Genomic DNA, 21,291 nt, shown 5'->3' on the forward strand with positions numbered 1-21,291 from the left:
TTAAACAGTAATGTTCAAGGATAACATTTTTATTTAAAAACAAAACAAAACCCTAAAAACAGCCGTTTAGATTGATTTTAAAAGTAAATACCGGTAAGTTAGTTTGTTTCTTCCAGGAGGTGACAACAAACCCTGATTCTGTCAAAACATAAATAAATCTTTGTTGGACGGGTATTTATCTGATAGATTTTAAAAATAGAAGGCCAAAACATCCCTAATGAAAATTAAATTGTACTAATAAACTAGCCAGTAGAGGGTGCTAGAACTGCACAAATGGAAATCAACTTGACTTTTTTTTTTTTTTTTTTTCTTGCAGATGTGTTCCTTTTAAATATTGTGAACATGACGATGACGATGTTTTGTGGCAGTTTTAATTATCACGATATTGCCCTTATCGTGACATCCCTACTCTATTAACTATAGTAATGAGTTAGATTACTAGTTACTCAAAACAGCAGCCATTATCGAGTCACACACATGAAGCGACATAAAAGTTCGATTCTTCATGGCTTCCCGGATCTTTGTGCAGCTGGCACCTTTTCCACTTCAGTCTATAAAAGGGCCAATTAAGTGATTCCGGGTAGCTAGATGCGGTAAAATTAATAAGGATAAATCAAAAAGTGTGTCATTATTGCTGCAGGTAAATCTTCAGGGGCTTCTCAGGACCAACTTTTTTTATTTTATTTTTTACATCACACCATTTACTTTAATTGCTTTAATAAAGTCTCCTATATAGATAGTTAGTTCTTGTTATATTTCTCTGAAGCATGGCCAAGTACAGGCATAAAATTGCACCTGTGTTAATTGTAGCGTCCGCCGCTATGCGGTGAAAATCTCTCTGCACATTTACAGCGACGCTCAAGAGAGAGCGGCCGGAAAATTTTGGTTGCTGTGACAATGTATGATACAGGGGCCAACTCGTATATCACGTCCTAATATGCCCAGTGGGGCCCTCGTCTTCGCAGGGGCCCCTTGAATCATCATAACTACCCGTCCTCGTGCGGTGCCATGGAGAGCGTGTAATGAAAGACGCCCAACCATTTATCTCGAAGAAATGTCATACATCATTCGCTCTCTTATATTCCATAACTTCTTGAAGCTCACATGATCGATTAGGATCTTCGGAATTCTGAGCATTCCGTGCCGAAAAAAGGCTTAAAAGTTTCTGTTCCACAAGTCTACTTGGCTATCAAGGTAGCATTTCAGTACTTTTTTGGGGTTATTTGCGTTCCGGCAGGTGAAGGTGCGCATGTGTGACTGGCAAATCCGTCTGAGACGTGCGCTTGCTCACAGCTGGAGACAGTGATAGTGTAATTCTGCAGCCGGTGAGACGTTCACTTACCCGTTAGCCAAGCATGTAATTAAGCTTTAAAAATGTCACCATGCACAGAGGTGGGCTTTATGTTGCTTATCACTGCAGCCCCATGTGGGGGGTGCACTGATTTAATGTTTGTTTGTTGACTTTTCCAGTTTCGGAAAGTTCCGAGTCCAGTTCTTGCGAAATAATTTGTTGCATCATCCAAGTCGTTAAAGTCGGCGCAGCACAGTTATGACGAGTCGTTTTGTTGAGAGTCAAAGCACAATTTTTACTTGCACTTGTTTTATGGGATGGATCCATTATCATTTTTTAGTAACAAGCAAACTGTTGTTGCTCAATGACTTTTACCGTACTTATTTGAAAGCATGCACAAATTATTTTTTTTCACTCACTCACTCACTCACAGAGCTTACATGTGTGAATGAGTGAGTGGAAAAAAAAAATTAAATGATCACTGCGTGCTTTCAAATTGCAGCGGTAGTGACGTCGCGCAGCCGGCATGTTTGCGAGACCCCGCCCATGCTCTGCGATTGGCTGGAGGGGTGTAAACACTGTCTTTCCACAGAAACGTCCCGCTGTTTACAAAACAAACACAAAATGGTGAAATACAGGCTTTAGGACAAAATCACCCCCACACGTTATGAAAATCCCATATCTATAAATTGAGAAGTTATTTGTTTAAATCCTGTATTTAAAAAGTGCATTTTCCTGAGTGAAACCGGCAGAGAGCCCCTTTAAAGCAGTTATTTGAGAGTATTTCATGTGATAGTTTTACAATTTGGACCTTGACAGAGAACAGAAGGAAACCATTTTAGCTTGTAAAAATTAATTCTTTACTCTTCAAAGTGTTATAAAGAGAAATCGCTACCGTTAATTGTTTAATTGTGGTTTATGAGCATCTTCGCATATGTAGAAAAGCTCTACAGTGAATATATAAAACATTTATTAGTATATGGTATCTGAGATATGTCGACCATTCTTAGAGTCCACTGAATTGTATTTATTTACTGTTTTGGCTAGCAGGAAGCACTTGTGGAGGAAATGGGATAGTCGTGGTACTGTTGTAGGCTATTAATGGCATTTTCTCATTTGCATAGACTCAAATTCAAAATCCATCACTTACAACATTGTGTATTGATGTCAAATTTGTATCTAGTGTAGGGGTGTGAATTGCCTAGTACCTGACGATTCGATTCGTATCACGATTCACAGGTCACGATTCGATTCGATACCGATTAATCCCGATACGAATTTATAAGTCGATTGTTGCGATTTTTTTTCATTCAAATTTAGAAAATACTAATCAGTAAGCTTGTAGAGTGTAAGATTTATATGAAAATGTATTAATTATTTATCTGAAATTTCAGTCTTATAGAGGTTGTAATTTGTTTCATGTTTGAACAGCATTGAAATAAAATATTAAGGCTTAATGTTCCGTTCATATAACATTCTTCCATGCTTAAGGTGGGAATCCTTTAAAAAAAAAAAAAAAAAAAAAAAAAAAAATCGATTTTGCCGATTATTGAATCGATTCGAGAATCGCGCGATGTAGTATCGCGATATATCGCCGAATCGATTTTTTTAACACCCCTAATCTAGTGTATTAGCAACATGCTAGAAAGTTTTAAATAAACAAAATTAAAATAAAAAAAAAAAATGTCAATGACACATTTGCCTCGTTAGCTTCGGCGCGGCGTTAGCAAAGGGGTGTGTCCTCTGGGCTTGTTGTGACAACGGGCTCCCGGGGAACGCCCCTCCCTCACTCCCTCACTCCCTCCCGTCCGTTGGCGCCGACTCCAGCCTGAGGGTCTGGGTCGGGAGCCACCTTCTCAGCACTCCATCAGCCGCAGGATTTTTCACAGCTTGACACGGTGTCGTCAAACATGTCTCAGCAGCGCAAGCGGGAGCAGCTTGTTGTCGATTCACACATTTCCAAGGTTAAGGTCTATCTTGGAGTTCAAAGCAATCGACTGACCTCAATGAATCACTCGCGGTGATTACATTTGGCAGGAAGCAAGACGCTTCTTTTTTCTTGACATAAATGAAGTTTTGTGCTAATTGATTCGAATAACCTGAAAATGTGTAAATACATAATTTCCTTGCATCAATAGTTGTTCGATACCACTACAAATACTCAAATCTTGCGTCGTCACCAATACTGATGGTAGTAAAAAGTACCAATAGTACTTTTGATTAGGGTTGTCAAAATTAGTGTGTTGCTATTGAGCTATTTTTTTTTCCAGAAATGCAGCAGACACATCAAAATTCAGCATTCATAAATGTAATAATAATGTATATATTTGTGGAGACTGGGGTCAAGTTGTATTTTGCAATTTAAAAAATGTGCAGAATTCCACAAGTTACTTCATGTTAAAATTTAGATTAATAAGGAAAGTGCACTGAGCTGTCACCAATGTCATATAAATGCAATTATGCCATCTAGTGGCAGATAATTGACCTCAACAAAAATCAATATCACACTTTTTTTTTTCTTTTTTTTTTTATAGTTCAGTACATTTTTGATTTTTACTCAATTTTATGAATCATTATGAAATACTGTATCAATGACTAAAAGATGCAGCCATATTTGAATTAAAGATTTTTTCCCCCACTCTTATGTTGAGTATGAAAACTTGGAAAAAAAATATTTTATTGCACATTTACAACAGATATAAAATGTGTGATTAATCGTGAGTTAATTATTGAAGTCATGCATTACAATTAAATTATTTTTTTTAATGACACTCATATTGATACATTACATGTTCCTACCAATTTTTCCTTAAAATACCTTGAAATTAATGGCAGTTTTCTATTCTTCCAATTTCTATTTCCTGAATATAAAATGACCACAAGAGTGAGTACCGATGCATTGAAATAATGCTGGTTATCGCTCACCCATCCCTATTAAAAATTGCTTCAAAAAGTTAGATGTCGAGCGTCTACAGTTCATCCAGAGCACACTATCAACCTAGTCTAAATTGACAAGTAGGAAAAAAACTGACATTTTTAAAACTCATTTGCTCCCAATAACGTGTAAATACGTTTTTTAATGTTCTAAGTGTCCCAAAGACGTATTTATACGTTTTTTTTTTTTTTTTTTTTTTTTTTTTTTTTTTTAATGCTAGAGCATACAGAAGGCTTTGATGCAGCCTCAACTGCAAAGAACGGTTGCAGAAATGGTAGTTATTACACAAACGGCCAGCAGGTGGCAGCAGAGCAAAGGAGATCAACCAGGGCCATGTAGAAAAAAAAGCTCTATGACTTACAATTTTGAATAATTTGTGAAAACTAATGAAACTTAGCTCTCTTCTAATGCTAATTGCTGCAAAACGGAAACAGATAGAAACATACTTTTTTGTCCTGATGAAAGAAGAGACTTTAATCTTTCATTTGGTAGGTTCCATGCTTTTATAGCAATAGAACACAATATTCTGTGGGCCTTGCAAAATCAGTCAAAATCCAGTAAAACAGCCGTGAGCGAACGGGATTGCGAAATGTGAAAATGGCGGCGAGTGAATGAGTTAAAAAAATTTATATTGAGAAAGCACACTTGCTGTAATGTTTTAAGTCAGAAGTCATATTGAACTTCCTCAAGAAGTCAGTGAAGCAGTAAGGCGGGGCCACGTCATGCTAGTAATTGCTGCCTAGTGACGCGTGAAAGCTTTTCGCAGGCATGTTTGTCACTTTTTTTTTTTTTTTTTTTTTTTTGCCACATATTGCTTGTTGTTAAATTCCTTGCCTTATCTGGAACACTGTCGCGCTATTACTAACCACCTTTACCTCCAGCGATGGGGAAAAAAGTGTACTAAGTAAATATAACGGCAGAATTTGTAAGCCACTTGAGAAGTTTGGATGGGCCCCCGGGTGGGAAAGTGCCGCCGTGCGTTTGCGTGAAACTTTGCATTTGCAAGCGGATTGCAACCAACGTGTGCATCCGACTGAAGCGACTGACGTTTGTGGGTTTTACTCCAATGTGTGTCGTTACGAAGGCTGGAGGGCGAAAATTGTGTTTGTGCAATGGGGGGGGGGGGGGGGGGGTACATAAAAAAAGAGCAACTGCTTGTGTTTGATGAGTGATTCCAAAGCCACACTGGGCACAACAGATAAGGTTGTGAAACAAACAGGCCATCTGATGCAAGAGAGCTCTTCAATCCCACTCTTGGAGAGACACAGACATTTTCCCCAGAATTAATTTTCCCTCTGATGTTGGGGGGGGGTCGCACAAACGGCAGATGAAGATAATCATCGTCGCTCCATCCTCCTCGCTGGCACGTTCCGATGAGGTGTCAGCCATCACGATCACCGTATTCCAGCAAATAGAGATGTTTATTTACACAGCTGCAGGTACGAGGAGACGTACATTACGATTTATGTCAAGTGAATCCGGAGTCGGAAAACAAAATAATAGCACTATTAAGGATTAAAAAAATAAAAATACAGCAAACCGCAAGGGTTGAAGTGGACCGGATGGAATTGAATAAAGTAAACATGGACACACGACGCCGAGCGGAGCAATTTGCATGTTAGTCGAGTGCAGCTGCTGCGCTCGAAAAGATCTCTATATACACAGATGGACAGAAGATGTCATGGTTGGGTTTAAACCTAGGGGTCCGCCAGGACGTCAAAACCTTCTGTATCCTTTAGCATTTAAAAACAAAAACAAAAATCGTATAATCTTTGGTACACTTAATACACTAGGGATGGGCGAATACCGATACCAGGTATCAGTCTCGGGCCGATACCAGCCTTTTTTTCAAGTACTCGACTTGAAAGGAGATCAACCAGGGCCATGTAGAAAAAAAAAGCTCAATTACTTACAATTTTGAATAGATTTGTGAAAACTGATGAAACTTAGTTCTCTTCTAATGCTAATTGCTGCAAAACGGAAACAGATAGAAACATACTTTTTTTTTCTTTTTTTTTTCCAGATGAAAGGCGAGACTTTAATCTTTCTTTTGATAGGTTCCATGTTTTTATAGCAATAGAACACAATATTCTGTGGGCCTTGCAAAATCAGTCAAAATCCAGTAAAACAACCGGGAGCGAACGGGATTGCGAAATGTGAAAATGGCGGCGAGTGAATGAGTTAAACGGCGGCCCCACACCAAGCAAACAAATCCCGTCGTTTGTCATGCTCGTGAATAAACAACCCGGCTGCCACGCTTGCACATTAGTCATCAAAATATGTGTCCACAGTTGTTTTCTGGCACATTGAGTGCGGGCGGACTCGTCTTCACGACGCCCGTCCAAAAATGTTAATAAATGTCAACAGAACGGAATTAGTTGTCATGCCAGTCAGTATTTTTAATTTTAAGTGCCTTTTTCTGACTTCTGTTTTGGCTCTGCCTGTATATGATGCACATGAAACTGCAACTTGCGTGAAGTGTAACGTAGCAATACGCGGTCGCTTTATAGACGCTGGTGTCCCGAGTCTCTTTGTGCGTCCCGCCAAGGGATGAGTCAGAGGGAACAATGGCGGACTACTGTACTATATTCTTAAGACTGGAAATGGATGCTTTCCCGACATCTGTGGCGTTTAATTGCAGTGGCACGGCTGACAAGAAGTTGGAATGGTCTCAGGAAATTGCGTGCGAATGCAGGAAATGTCGCCGTCCACAGCGGTGGCTTGTTTGGTTTGTTTGCTGAATTTGCCGGAAAGTTCGGACTCCGCCAACAGTTGCTTTAGGAAAGTGACGCGGCAAAACGGGTTTGTTGCCAATGCATTATTCATGCAGTAGCAGGAAGAGTCCTTTTTTTTTTTTTTTTGTAATTTTATTTTTTATTTTTTATTTTTTTTTTTTTTTTTTTCCCGCTCGAGGACCCCCCTGCAGTTGTGACTGCTGCAGTTGAGTGTTTACACTAATGCTGTTTAGTATTATGATGATTTCTTTTTCTGGACAAAATAGAGACAAAGAAGAAAGAATATGCTGCTGTTAACAAAATATTTTAGGACGATATCAAGGAGAAAAAAAAAAAAAAAAGCAATCACCATGAAGAAAATTATTATGAATTGATTTCACAACCTAGTATTTATTCAGCTACTAAAATTAATATCATAGTCTCATGTCTATTCAGCCCTGATCATTCATCACTTTATTCTTGAACACTATTTTTGTTTTGTAAAGTACAAAACGACCTTGTAAATATGTGAACTTGAGCGCCTCTTGCATTTGTATTCTTGATTTTTTTTTCTCTCTTATACATTTACCCTTATCTCTTTATCATATGTATTTTATCTTATGTTATTTTCACAAGTCTTGGGACTTACCAGGCAGACCATGTCATGTGAAAATGTGTGTTGGTAAAGCAAAAAAAAAAAAACCCCAACTTGAATTCTTTTTATTTTTACATTTGGAGGAAAGGAAACTAATTTGAATCCTTGAAAACTCAACTTTAATAAAATTGTATAAAGGACGATAACATAAATTAGTAAGAAAGTAAAAAGAATATACTAAAATAATAGCAATTGGGGAAAAAAGAGAGAACCAAAAAAACCCTAAAATAAAAAAATACCAAATGTGCTGTACCTGCACATTTTGGCCTCTTTGGGGCAGTGTGGTGCCGAGCATAAATGGACTACACGCTTAAAACGAGAACAGAAAAAAGTTGTGATTGAACTCTATTATACTGTATATAACTCGTCTTTCATTTACGGTATTTGAAGCGAATCCGGTTAGCATTTCAATGGGATATTACATTGGCTTTAGCATTAGCGGCTAAATACACAAAGTGTGTAATTCTTTTTGTCATGTGTTTTAGTTTTACAGTAAACTCCAACCGGGGTGTCGTTAAATAAATCATATAAATAAATCATAAATTGATCCGAGCAGACGTTAGCATTTCAATGGGATATTACATTGGCTTTAGCATTAGCGGCTAAATAGACAAAGTGTGTAATTCTTTTTGTCATGTGTTTTAGTTTTACAGTAAACTCCAACCGGGGTGTCGTTAAATAAATCGTATAAATAAATCATAAATTGATCCGAGCAGACGTTAGCATTTCAATGGGATATTACATTAGTGTTACCATTAGCGGCTAAATAGACAAAGTGCGTAATTCTTTTTGTCATGTGTTTAGTTTTACAGTAAACTCCAACCGGGGTGTCGTTAAATAAATCATATAAATAAATCATAAATCGATCGGAGCAGACAGACAACAACAAACTACAAGCGGCATCAACAAACACGGTGCCAAAGAAGAAGCGCAGCCACAAGCACGTGCAAACTCAAAGCTCGTCAGTAGCCTCTTTGTGCGGCGCGGCCTTAAAGTCTGGGTGGATTTTTACTAGTGTGTGTCGCGTCTGGGCGCCGGGCATCAATCGCCGACGAGGTGCGACCTCGGCCTCGCACTCCCGCGTGCGTGCGTGCGTGCGTGCGTGCGTGCGTTTGGAGACTCGAGACGTGTTTGTATGCGCGCCGGCCACTGTAATGAATACAAAGCCAACATTTATGCAGGAGGCTCTTCATTATATATATAGCGTAATTCAAGCAACCTTCATATCCACCTCGGACTAAATCAATAGCAGTGTTAATATGATCCTCCGGGCTCATTACTGCAGGAAGAATTCAATTGATTGGTTAGCCGACGCCTCCTCGGCTTTGTGAAGACGGAGCGTGTGCACTTGCTGAAGTAACTCTTGCATACCGGGTTTCACGTTCAATGATTTTTGTTGCCTTCCTCGCGCACTATCAATCGTGTTTCCGTCATATCGCATTTTGCGTCGCGCTCGGAGGTTCGCTTGGTGCCAAAACATCGTCGACCGCGTGACGCGTTGGCTTTCCTCGAAAAGTAACTGCACTCAAGGGGAGACGAACTGCAATTAAGTTTGAGCTAGCTAAACGTTGCTGGGTTATTAGTCTGGGATACATTAACTGATAATGTTTGCATGGCGCTGGCGCTGAACGTTTGTGTGTTTGGATGTTGATGCCGCTTTATATCATTTCACGTCTGGGAGCGTAAGGCCAGCGGTGTCCAAACTACGGCCCGGGGGGCCATTTGCGGCCCACCGACCATTTTTCAGTGGCCCGCGACATATGCTAAAAATGGCATTTGACTCAGTTCAAATGAAATAAACAAAACAAAAATGTTTGGAGATGGTCAAAGTAAGAAGGGAAGGTGACGAAAAACAGGTGCCATTAAAGGTTATTTTAGTCAAAAAAACAATATTGATACCGAAATAAAATAAAAAACGAAAATGCTTTTTAAAAAACACAAACTAACTGAAACTACATTTTACGTTTACAAAGCTAATTCTAATTATAGCGAAAATGTCCTTTGTTTTAGTCTTTGGTAATTAATTGAATGCATGAGCCTTTGGGGATGATTTTTAAATGTGATTTTTAGTAAATTTATTTTGATAACAACCGGAATAATGACGTTTGAAAGTATGTCACACCGAAGTGACGTCATCTAGCAGCAGCCAATAGAAAAGCACCAAAAGAAGATGTCACTCCCATGGTGTTTTTTAACTCATTCACTACCATTGACGGATATACACGTCAATGGGAACGGAATTGACTGAACTCATTCACTGCCATTGACGGATATACACATAAATGGCAGTGAATGAGTTAAATATTGCGCACAAGTAATACACATTAAAAATAAAAATACTGTCTGAAACTAAAACTAAGCATTTTTTAATGAACTAAACTAATAAAAACAGAACCACCCTGAAAACTAATAAAAACTAACTAGAATGAAAAATTCCCAAACTATAATAACCCTACTGCCATATTACAAATAAATGGGTTTATATACTGTAGCATTTTTCTAAATATGCAAATGCACAAATCAATTATTTGTACAATATTTAGGACTAAACACAATTTCTCTTGATGACATGATGCGGCCCTTGCGTCCTTCAGATTTTCTGTATGTGGCCCTCAAATGCAAAAGTTTGGACACCCCTGGCGTAGCCAAAACGACTTCTGCGCTTGCAGGAATACATATTGTGAGCTATGATGCCCCCTGATACGTTTCAAAGGAGAACATCACGTCCGGCGTCCTCCGCATTCGGACGCCCTTTGCTGCTGTCGAGTGATCCATCACAGAAAACAAAAGTCAGAGTGGAGCTGTGGTGGGAGGCGAGCAGGGAGTGAGGCTGCAGGCTTGTACTAATATGCCCTGGAGATGATTTGAGGCTTTAGGCTGGCTAAAAGTGTAAAAAAAAAAAAAAGCTCCCCGTGTTCTCCTTCAGGGCCGGTCGTGGCTGAAGACAAAATGGGATCCGCCAGAGATTAGTTGAGGCGGATGGACGATGAAAGCTGCGCTAGTTTGTACGAACTCTGTTCACATACTCCTATAAAGTCACGGATAGCAACTACCGATACCACTAGTACTTTTGATACTTAACCCCCCACTCCCCCCCCACAAACAAAACAATAGCAGATACCTTTAAAGAAAAACCCAACATATGATTTCCATCTTAGACTTAGACTAAACAAAAGAAGAAAGCCCGGAAATTACCATAAAACGTTCACAAAAATGTCAGAAAATTGATAGCAAAAAAGGCAGAAAAAATGTCAGCAAAATGAAGAAGAGTGGTCGAAAATATTTATAGAAATTTTACAAAAAGTTGGAAAAGTATACAAATGTGTGTGTGTGTGTTGTATAGTAGGGATGTCACGATAAGGGCAATATCGTGATATTAAAAACTGCCACAATATTGTCGTCGTCATGTTCACAGTATTATAATTATAATATAATAAGGAACACATCTGGTAAAAAAAAGTCAGGTTCATTTCCATTTGTACAGTTCCAGCACCCTCTAGTGGCTCGTTTATTAGTGCAATTTCATTTTCATGAGGGATGTTTTGGCCTTCTATGTTTAAAATCCATGCTAATTGTCAGATGAAGGGGAACCGAATTTGCTTGTGAAGCGATCAATGTGTGCTTGCATTAGCAAGTAAGTGCCTCAATATTGTTATTAGAGATTGTAGGTGGTTTATATGCATTGCTGTTATGTACAAAATCACAATATTGTGCTTTTTTTTTTTTTTTTTTTAGTATGAGCTCTTTTTTTTTTTTTTTACAATATTGCGACCTTTTTTTTTGTATCGCCAACCTCCCCACAATATCGTGATAATTATCGTATCGTGGGCTTCATATCGTGATATCGTATCGTGATGTTTGGATATCGTTACATCCCTAGTGTATACATATTAAAAAAAATGAAGTATGAACAATCACAAAAGAAAAAAAAAAGTGTAGGAGAAAAGGATTCTCTCCATATTGGATGCTGCTCGGGGTGTGAATTGCCTCGATTCGATCCGTATCACGATTCATAGGTCACGATTCGATTCGATACCGATTAATCTCGATATGAATTTACAAGTCGATTGTTGCGATTTTTTTTTTTTTTTTACTCGCATTTAGAAAATACCATTCAGTAAACTTATACATGTACACTGTAAGATTTGTATGAAAATGTATTATTTATTGATCTGAAACTTCAGTCTTAGAACTGTAAGCGACTGTATTTAACAGGTTGTAACATTTTTCATGTTTGAACAGCATTGAAATAAAGTACTAAGGCTTAATGTTCCATTAATCTAACATTCTTCCATGCTTAAGGTGTGAAAGTTAGTTAGACGTTTTGTGGAATATTTTTCCATCAAAAATGGATGTTAAAAAATCGATTCGGCTGCCTATTGAATCGATATATTGCCGAATCGATTTTTATTATTATTTTTTAACACCCAAAGATGCTGCTAACATATTTTTGTGTTGTGGTGCAGCTCTTATTTATTGTTGGGCCCTCAGTCCATTAGGATAACGCTAACACAGTTTCCGTCATCACAATCTTCAAATGTTTTGCAGCTCCAGACACATTTTTGGGTCATTTATTTGGCCTATTTGCCACCTCCGTATCATCTGAAATCTCAGCCTTGCCTCTGCATTCGGAGTGCGAGCGTGAGTGTGAGTGCCTTACTGGCATTCGGCCACATCCACGTTAACGCCACACAAAACAGATCCCGACACCTCATGCCATAACTTTCGAATCGCCGACAACTCGAAAACCTCGACGGGAGTCGCCTCAGCGGCCTCTCTCACTTCCCCTTCCCCGTGCGGCAGCTGTCTTTTTCTTTTTTTTTTTTTTTTTTTTTTTTGCTCTGGAAAAAGAAGTTAAAGACTGTCAAAGAAAGCCAGCCAATCGTGACGCTGGAGATGAAAGGGAAAAGGAGCACGGGCGACACGCTGTCACTTACTTTCCCTTGAGCGGGTGACAGGTGCTTAAACATTTCTCTGCGGGTAATGAAAAACCACATTGCTGCACATGCTGTGACTTTTTTTTTTTTTTTTTTTTTTTTTTACTCTGGACTTGATTACCGTCGCCCCCAAGGTCAAGACGCTTGTTGATTCACACCAAAGGCAGCGTAAAAGTTTGCATTCAAGGAGAAAATCAAATCAACAGCGCAAAAACGCGCGGCATGACGTTTGGGAAGCAGAAGCAAAGACGCTTTAGCCTTGAACTGAATTGATTTCAACTCAGAGAAAAGGAAACTTCTTTTTTATTTTTTATTTTATTTTTATTTTTTTTATCTTTTCAGTTCCACCATAGTTTACTGCCTTTCTGCAACAAACACACAAAGTTTTTGCTAATTAGAAAAGTTGCAGTCACACACCTACAGTTTTTTTCAGAGACGAAAGAATTTTGTGTTATTGCTTTACAAAGCACTGTTGTTTTTTTGTTTTGTTTTTTTTTCCTCCCCCACTGACTGGACTTCAGATGAAAAGCCAGTTTCCCCTGCACCGAAATAATGAGAAAGCTCCCACAAGTTCAGCGACACAAAGCATTAGCTTAAAGCCGCCTCCTGATTAACTGCGCGCATCATCTTCAAGTTCCATTTCTCGCCCTGCCACAAGGCCGCATGAAATAACGAATCCTCTCCAGGAGGCTCGTTCGAGTTTTGCACGCCGCGCCGATCAATCTTCGTAATGGCGTCACATAAATGATTAAAAAGCAATGATGTGGACGGTCTAGACTGCTCGTCAGTTTGCTCCGGCAAAGAAAGAGATCATGAACAATTGAGCAACAATTGTTCAAGACCGCTTTGTTGTTCTAAGGCTTAATGATGCAAGAATTGCTTGAATATCATAATGACATACAGCAATTGAGGGATTAGTTGCAAATGGAAACCGACTTATCGGATTTATTTATTTTTTTTAGCTATATGACAAAAAGAGATCCACTGCAAGTAGGATGAGCAGATTTTCAAAAGTAACGAACTTCTTTGAAAATCAGATATTACATTTCCCACCAGGAACTCTTTTGTAACAAATTTGATCACTAGTCAATCTGGCGACCGGAGTTTTTGTTATTACTTAGAGTGGAAGTCAACCTTAAACATTTCTTGACAATAACATGTTATATGTGACCTCACTAGTCTAAACATGACATTCAAATTTGTGGTATAATTGTTAGAAAGCAATTTTTATCCATCTCGGGGGGGCGGCCATTTTGCCACTTGCTGTCAACCGAAGATGACATCATAGTCGTTCGCTCAAGCAATGACCAATCACACAGCTCACCTGTTTTCTGAAGCTGAGTTGTGATTGATTGTTGCCAGAGACCTGAGCAACATTGATGTCATCTTCAGTCGACAGCAAGTGGCAAAATGGCCGCCCATTGACGTGGTTAAAAACAGCAGGATTTTGCTATTAACCAGAATACTATTTAGACCAGTGGGGCTGCATAGAACATATTATTGTCGAAAAAAAAAAAAATTGGGGGTTGACTTCATACTGTCTTGGTTGACAGTTCAACAGCGTGAAAAAAGTAAACAAACTCACCATTATCCAATTTTTTTTTTGCTTGTGCCACCAGAAATACTCAGCTCGCATTTGCTCTGACTCCATTTCCTATGATTCAAAATTAATTAATTGCTACAACAACAAATGAATTAATTGCTACGACATACACTTGGCCCAAACAATTGACTTGCTTTCTGGACTTAAACAACAACAACAACAACAACGGGACTGGTGAAATCTGCCACAACTCGGGACACAAGAATTAAATTGTGACGGAATTACGGATAAATAAGACTGTCCCAGAAAATCTGGAAAGTCCATTTGTATTATAAGGGGATGATTTAAGCAAAAAAGAAAAAAAAAAAAGTTATTTTATTTTAACTCATCTGCCCCCAATAACGTGTAAATACATTTTTTTTTAATGATGTAAGTGTCCCAAAGACGTATTTATACGTTTTTTTTTTGTTTTTTTTTTTCCCTGCGAGAGCATACAGAAGGCTTTGATGCAGCCTCTCAACTGCAAAGAACGGTTGCAGAAATGGTAGTTATTACACAAACGGCCAGCAGGTGGCAGCAGAGCAAAGGAGATCAACTAGGGCCATGTAGAAAAAAAAAGCTCAATTACTTAAATTTTAAATAGATTTGTGAAAACATACTTTTTTTTTTTTTTTTTTTTTCCCTGATGAAAGAAGAGACTTTAATCTTTCTTTTGGTAGGTTTCATGCTTTTATAGTTTTATAGCAATTGAACACAAAATTCTGTGGGCCTTGCAAAATCAGCCGGGAGCGAACGGGATTGCTTCTGTGAAAATGGATGGGAGTGAATGAGTTAAGAGGGTGACGAAATATTAGATATAATGTCGTACTCATAGCAATCATAGCCATTGCACATTATGATTCCAAGTAGTGTTTGTACCTTATTTAAAAAAAAAAGAATAAACCCGCCAATCCCCCACAAACTACAACCCCAATTATGAATGATTCAATTAACTCCTCTCAAACCAAACCAAATATTAATGCTGTTTACAAATTGTTTTGACCTATAAGGAAATGGACTAAATAGAAAAAAAAAAAAACCAAATGTGTTCGCATCAATGATTACCCCTCATCAGATAAGCGTGTCCGAGATAAGACGTGCACTATAACTTGTTGGAAGACTCGCACACGTGGTGGTTGACGTCATGCAAACGGTGCGTCATTTATAAGTGTCAAGGATCAGCGAAGTCTGTTTCGCAGCAGAATCTCGCCGCTCTTTCTCTCGTCTTTAAGGATATCTTTTTTTTGCAGCCGTTTTATATCCCAAACGGAATCCAAGGTGATAGCCGAGATTATTCGTTGCAAGACTGGAGGAAGCTTTTCAGCAGTCTGATCTGATTCAATGTGAAAGTCGAGCCTCTTTCTAACCCAAATATGTCGTTTTGGTTTTTGGTCTCCAGGTGCGTCTCTCGGATGCTCTTGGCCCGCGAGGCCTGAGGAGAAGTGAGCCTAGCCCAGGCCCCCATGGGACGCCCCGTTAGCCAGCATGCACTGCTGCTGCTGCAGTGCATGCTGCTGCTGCCGCTGCTGCCGCGGCTTGGGGGCGTGGCCGGGAGGAGAGGGCCGGTGCTGCTCCCCGAGTCGCCGTGTCACAAGACGGAGCACCCCGTCATCCCCCACTCGGGTAAGAAAACACTTGACAAAGTTGTTTTCTTTACAATAATATATTCAATTTGACATTGAGTATATGTTTTTGTGGAATATGAATTAAGAGGCAAAATCTAGCTGTTTTTATCCATGTCAAGGGAGCGTCAATTTTGTCACGTCCTGTCAAGTGGAAGTGATTACGTTTTGCACATGGCTCAAAGTTGTGAAAATCACACGAACAAACTCAGTGAGCCGTGATTGGTCGTTACCTGAGCCCTAAGCAACTATGATGTCATTTTCAGTCAACAGCAAGAGGCAAAATGGCCGCCCCCGAGATGAATAACGACGACTGGATTTTGCTGCTTAATTCATATTCTAACAATGCTATTTTAATAATAATAATGCTGGATTAAGACTAATGGACATATTGTAATGATTTTTTTTTTTTTAACTTGATTTGAAAGAATACTGGCGCACCAAAGAGAAAATAATGTATTCTCTTTTTCTGTACTACTTACCCTGATATTGGCACTGGCAAACTGTCACATATATTCTTCTACAATTTTAATATTATAATATTAACTAATATTAATTTATTATTATTATTATTATTATTATTATTATTATTATTGTCATGTGTGTGGGGAAGAGAAATAACTCAACAATGCAGGCTGCAAACTCTTGTTATTCATACAAAATGAATTTTCATTGCTTGTTCTTCAGTTCCTGAAAAAAAGAAACCGCAAAATATTAACCTAAGATTGAAATGTTATTGTGTATTCTTTTTATTTATTTTTATTTTTTTTAAATATATATATATATATATATATATATATATATATATATATATATATATATATATATATATATATATATATATATATATATATATATATATATATATATATATATATATATATATACACACATCTTGATGAATTCAAGATTATTTGAGCTAGAATCAAGTTATGTTTTAAATGTTTTGGAACATCTTGTGTTTTGAACACACAACCATACACTGCAATTATACAATGTTTTTAATACACCGCAATATTGTTGTGAATGTTTGTCTCCATGCAGCTAATTGCGACTGTCTGGCTTCTTTGGTTAATTTATTCCCTTTTGAATCCTCCTTCCATACCTCCTATTACACAGGAGATGCATTTTTTTTTTTTTTTTTTTTGCTTCTGTTTATTACTTGGCCGTGCAACTTTTGTAACGCGTATATTCCGCATCCAATTTCACTGTCCTTTACCCTTCATCTTTCATTACTACGAACAACTAAACTTGAGCATATCCATTACAATCAATGCAGCTCTGTCTGCCAGAGCACGCAACGGCATTGAGCTGTTTTCGGTCCCGTAAGCTTCCCAAGTCAGATAATCACATTGCATTTAGTCCTGGGAGAAATTGACTGGAAGGCTAAGTTAATGTGCGCAGACATCTGCATGCATGCTAGGATGCGCCTTTTGTTGAGTGGCTGCCCAGCAAGCAAAATGCGCTTTCTGCATCAAGGAGGAGTTAATCAGCTCATGGTCAATTATGGTGGCATGAATATTTGCATCACTTGGGTAGAATTTTTGATTGAAGTGATTGACTTTGCAGACATCATATCAGGCATCAGCCAGAATTTATTATTAATATTATTATTATTATTATGATGATTATACTATATACAGCAGGGCCGGACTGGCCAGCTGGCATACAGGGCAGATGCCTGGTGGGCTGGTAGTTTTTGAGGCCAATGTGGTGGTTTTTAAAAATCATTTTTCTCTTTTTTTATTTTTTTATTATTATTATTTTTTTTTACATTTATTTAAAAAATAAATAAATAAATAATTTTCCTCCATTTTATCCCCGGGAGACCGGCCCACAACCTCAAGACGAGCAGTCCAAAAATTAAACCAGTCAGCATCAGTAGCAAAACGACGTGGTAGCCAGGAATCATGTCTGAATACAAATTTTAAAAGAATCTATCGGTAGAAATTAATGTTTGATTTTTGCAGTTCATGTCAATTGTATCCAGAATTGTCACAAAATAGCAAATGAACAACATGGCTAACAAAGCATTGTTTTTGATATTCACCATCGTCATGGTTTCATAAAATCGGTTTTCCCGACTTAGCGATCTTGTGGATGAACTGAACTGACCATTCTAGCAATTATGAAAGGGGCTGTCTGCCGCATTGACTCAGGAAAATGCACTTTTTAAATACAGGATGTACACACTTTAACTTTCTCTCAGTCTACACATCTGTGTTTATGTTAATCTTTGGTGGTGATTTCGTCCTATACCCCCACCCCACCAGATGTGTGTACATCCTGTATTTAAAAAGTGCATTTTCCTGAGTCAATCCGGCAGACTGAAAAAAAAAAAAAAAAGACTCTATTGCCAACTCTTGTTAGCGCCAATGTGATTTCCTGCACAGTGAGAAGAATTTGCTCTGGTAATGAATTAGGGTCCAAAAGTGCAGTCACTTGAAAAGGGCTCTGGCTCTTCTCCCAACCTTACTTGTTGTGTCACAACTCAATATAAGGTGGCAAATATTATTTATACATCATTTACCTGACGTGTGATGTCACAATTCATCAAAATTCACTTTTCGGCAGATTAAAAAAAAGATTGAATTTATATTAGCTACTCCGTAACTATTTCTACAAGCAATTAAAAGGTAAAATTTCCATATTATGTCAATATGAATTCCGTATACAGTTAATAAATATGTGACAGAAGAAAAGTGAGCCAGCTTTGGTTGAAATCAGGTCGCAGAGTGCAAATTTCAACCCATCTTCTTCAAACACTTATGGATACGAGCGACATTAAATCAGCAATCCACCAGCTGCCATTTCATCTTTTCTCCGCACTGCGTATTTCTTGAAATCAATCTTTCACTTTCAGATAAATGCGCCGAGAAACATTGTTCAGGGTATTCTTTCCGTCTTGTAAACAAGCTTTGCCGTGAACTGTTTTCTCTCAGACTGACAGAGGTGTTTACACAGTGAGTAAACTGTCAAGTCAATCAATGAGATAACCGCTCTTTCCTCAGCTTTTTCTTTTTTTTTTTTGCAAATATATCTGAAGGTTGCAACTGTGCATTTGTCTGCGACGAAAGAACCTTCTTAAGGTCCCACTGGGTGATGTTGGAGACCAAATTCACTATGAATGGCATGTCCTGATGAAGGGTGGAGCCTTTGATAGGTCCCGCCCATCCTTCTTATAAGTTTTATTTTAGGTCTGAGCAGGTCATGTGTAAGATGTTGAATCGTATGGCATGTGGTTAACTCATTTACTCCCAATAACGTATAAATACGTTTTTTTTAAATGCTCCAAGTGTCCCAAAGACGTATTTATACGTTTTTGTTTGTTTTGTTTTGTTTTTTTAATGCTAGAGCATACAGAAGGCTTTGATGCAGCCTCTCAACTGCAAAGAACGGTTGCAGAAATGGTAGTTATTACACAAACGGCCAGCAGGTGGCAGCAGAGCAAAGGAGATCAACCAGTGCCATGTAGAAAAAAAGCTAAATTATTACTGATGAAACTTAGCTCTCTTCTAATGCTAATTGCTGCAAAACGGAAACAGATAGAAACATACTTTTTTTTTCCCTGATGAAAGAAGAGACTTTAATCTTTCTTTTGATCGGTTCCATGTTTTTCTAGCAATAGAACACAATATTCTGTGGGCCTTGCAAAAATCAGTCAAAATCCAGTAAAACAGCCGGGAGCGAACGGGATTGCGAAATGTGAAAATGCCGGCGAGTGAATGAGTTAACAGAGATGGAAACTATTTTGTCTGAGGCCCTTTAGAATGTAGTTAAAGTGGTTACAAGGGGAAGTGCCAATGTATACAAGTCTGGAAGTACATCAATCTTGTATTTTGGGAATTTTAGTGGCTTATATACAGTATAATGTACAATTTGCAATTTGAGTGGATGGTGGCCATCAAGGGACATTAAAACTCTCCAGAAATTAGTATTTTGAACCTTTTTAGTTCTACTAGCTGGTTTGGATTGAAATACATCGCTGACCTGTTTGTTCTTACATCGATGAATACTTTGCTTAATCCCACCACTGTCAACATTAAAAGAGAAGCACCTCATGTTGAAGACGCCAATTAATCTTTTACCGTCGCTGAGCTGCGTCACGGCCTGATGATAGCGTTTGGCGCGGTTCAAACACAAGTCGCCATTCCAAGTTGTCAAGCATACAAAGCGTTTTCGGACCAAATTGTAGCCTTTGAAAGAAAAAGGCCGTGAGTCATAACGAAATATGCAGACACGCATATGGGCACGGGTGATGAGAAACCGCTCGTTAAACCTATTATGTGTCTCTTGAAGTGACTTGTACACCGAAATGTAATCCTCCATTTTTTTTTTTAAAGACTGCGCTACCAGGGCGACAAGGCTGCACGTTAAGGCGATACTAAATATTCCACCGTGCAACGCTATAAACCACAACAAGGCTGATCCCTCTGGATGCGCCCGTGATGGTGGATGGTGCCAGCACGTCGTGATTATAAGGATCTATCTGATAGTTTGGGTTCAGTCGCTTTTTTGTGGATCCAAGATAAGGAGATTAAAAGCATGCAACATGCAGCCAGTTTCCCGTTAAATTCATTTGCATTTGCAGTATTCGAAAATGAGCTGGCACCAATTTGTTCGTAGGTACAAATCCGTCAGCAAATAATCACTTGAGATTGCGCAATCTGTTAGTGGGAAATTTGCTTTTTTTTTTTTTATTTGTGTTTGTTTTCTTTTTGGCAATACTTCTCCGAAAGAAGGCCAGTCTCAGACACGGGACGATAAAATAAGAAAAACACTTGGGGAAGAAGAACCTACATTGGGAGTAAGATGATGTAACCGAAGTCCTATTCATAGCAATAAGGCATATACACCCCAAGTCATTTTTTTTTTTTTTACAACAAAGGGTCCTCGGTTTATGAAGTACTGTTCACGCGGGCAGCAATGTAACCTGTATATACTCGAAGGTGGACGCACCAACGTACACTACAGTAGTAAAGTCATAATTGTGGTAAATAGTTGTATAAAAACAAAAACAAAAAAAACTGTTGTCCATTAGTTTAAAACAGGGGTGTCCAAACTTTTTCATTTGAGGGCCACATACAGAAAATCAGAAGGACGCAACGGCCACATCATGTTAAGAGAAATTGTGCTTTGTCCTAAAAATTGTACAAATAATTTATTTGTGCTTTTCCATATTTAGAAAAAATGCTACAGTATATAAACCAATTTATTTGTAATATGGCAGAAGGGTTATTATAGTTTTGGAATTTTTCATTTTAGTTTTTATTTTGATTTGAGTTTAGTTTTTTTTTTTATTTAGTTAGTTTTAATTAGTTCTCAGGATGGTTCTGTTTTTTATTAGTTTTAGTTCTTTAATAAATGCTTAGTTTTAGTTTAGTTAGTTTTATTTTTATTTTATTTTTTTTAATGTGTAGTATTGTGCGCAATATTTAAAAAAAACACCATGTCTTTATTCCGGTTTATATATATAAAATAACTCCAAGGTTGACGCTGAAACTGAAGCACTAAAACCCTGAAAAAAAAAAAAAAAAAAAAAAGTGGATAAAAAT

At 38.1% G+C, this 21,291-nt stretch overlaps 1 protein-coding gene across 7 annotated transcripts in view; it reads left to right on the top strand.

Annotated features, from left to right (window-relative positions):
- sema5a (sema domain, seven thrombospondin repeats (type 1 and type 1-like), transmembrane domain (TM) and short cytoplasmic domain, (semaphorin) 5A) overlaps window positions 1-21,291 on the top strand; it is a 158,457-nt gene that overhangs the window by 41,673 nt on the left and 95,493 nt on the right. For all 7 annotated transcript variants that reach the window (XR_013280805.1, XR_013280807.1, XR_013280806.1 and 4 more), the window contains one exon: window positions 15,514-15,737. Coding sequence is in view for 4 of the 7 variants with exons in the window: in XM_077508474.1 (XP_077364600.1) it covers window positions 15,578-15,737 (160 nt within the window). In the remaining 3 variants the exon portion in view is untranslated. The remainder of the gene's footprint in view (window positions 1-15,513; window positions 15,738-21,291) is intronic.

This window comes from Festucalex cinctus, chromosome 20 (genome assembly GCF_051991245.1).
Source record: "Festucalex cinctus isolate MCC-2025b chromosome 20, RoL_Fcin_1.0, whole genome shotgun sequence".
Taxonomy (NCBI): domain Eukaryota; kingdom Metazoa; phylum Chordata; class Actinopteri; order Syngnathiformes; family Syngnathidae; genus Festucalex; species Festucalex cinctus.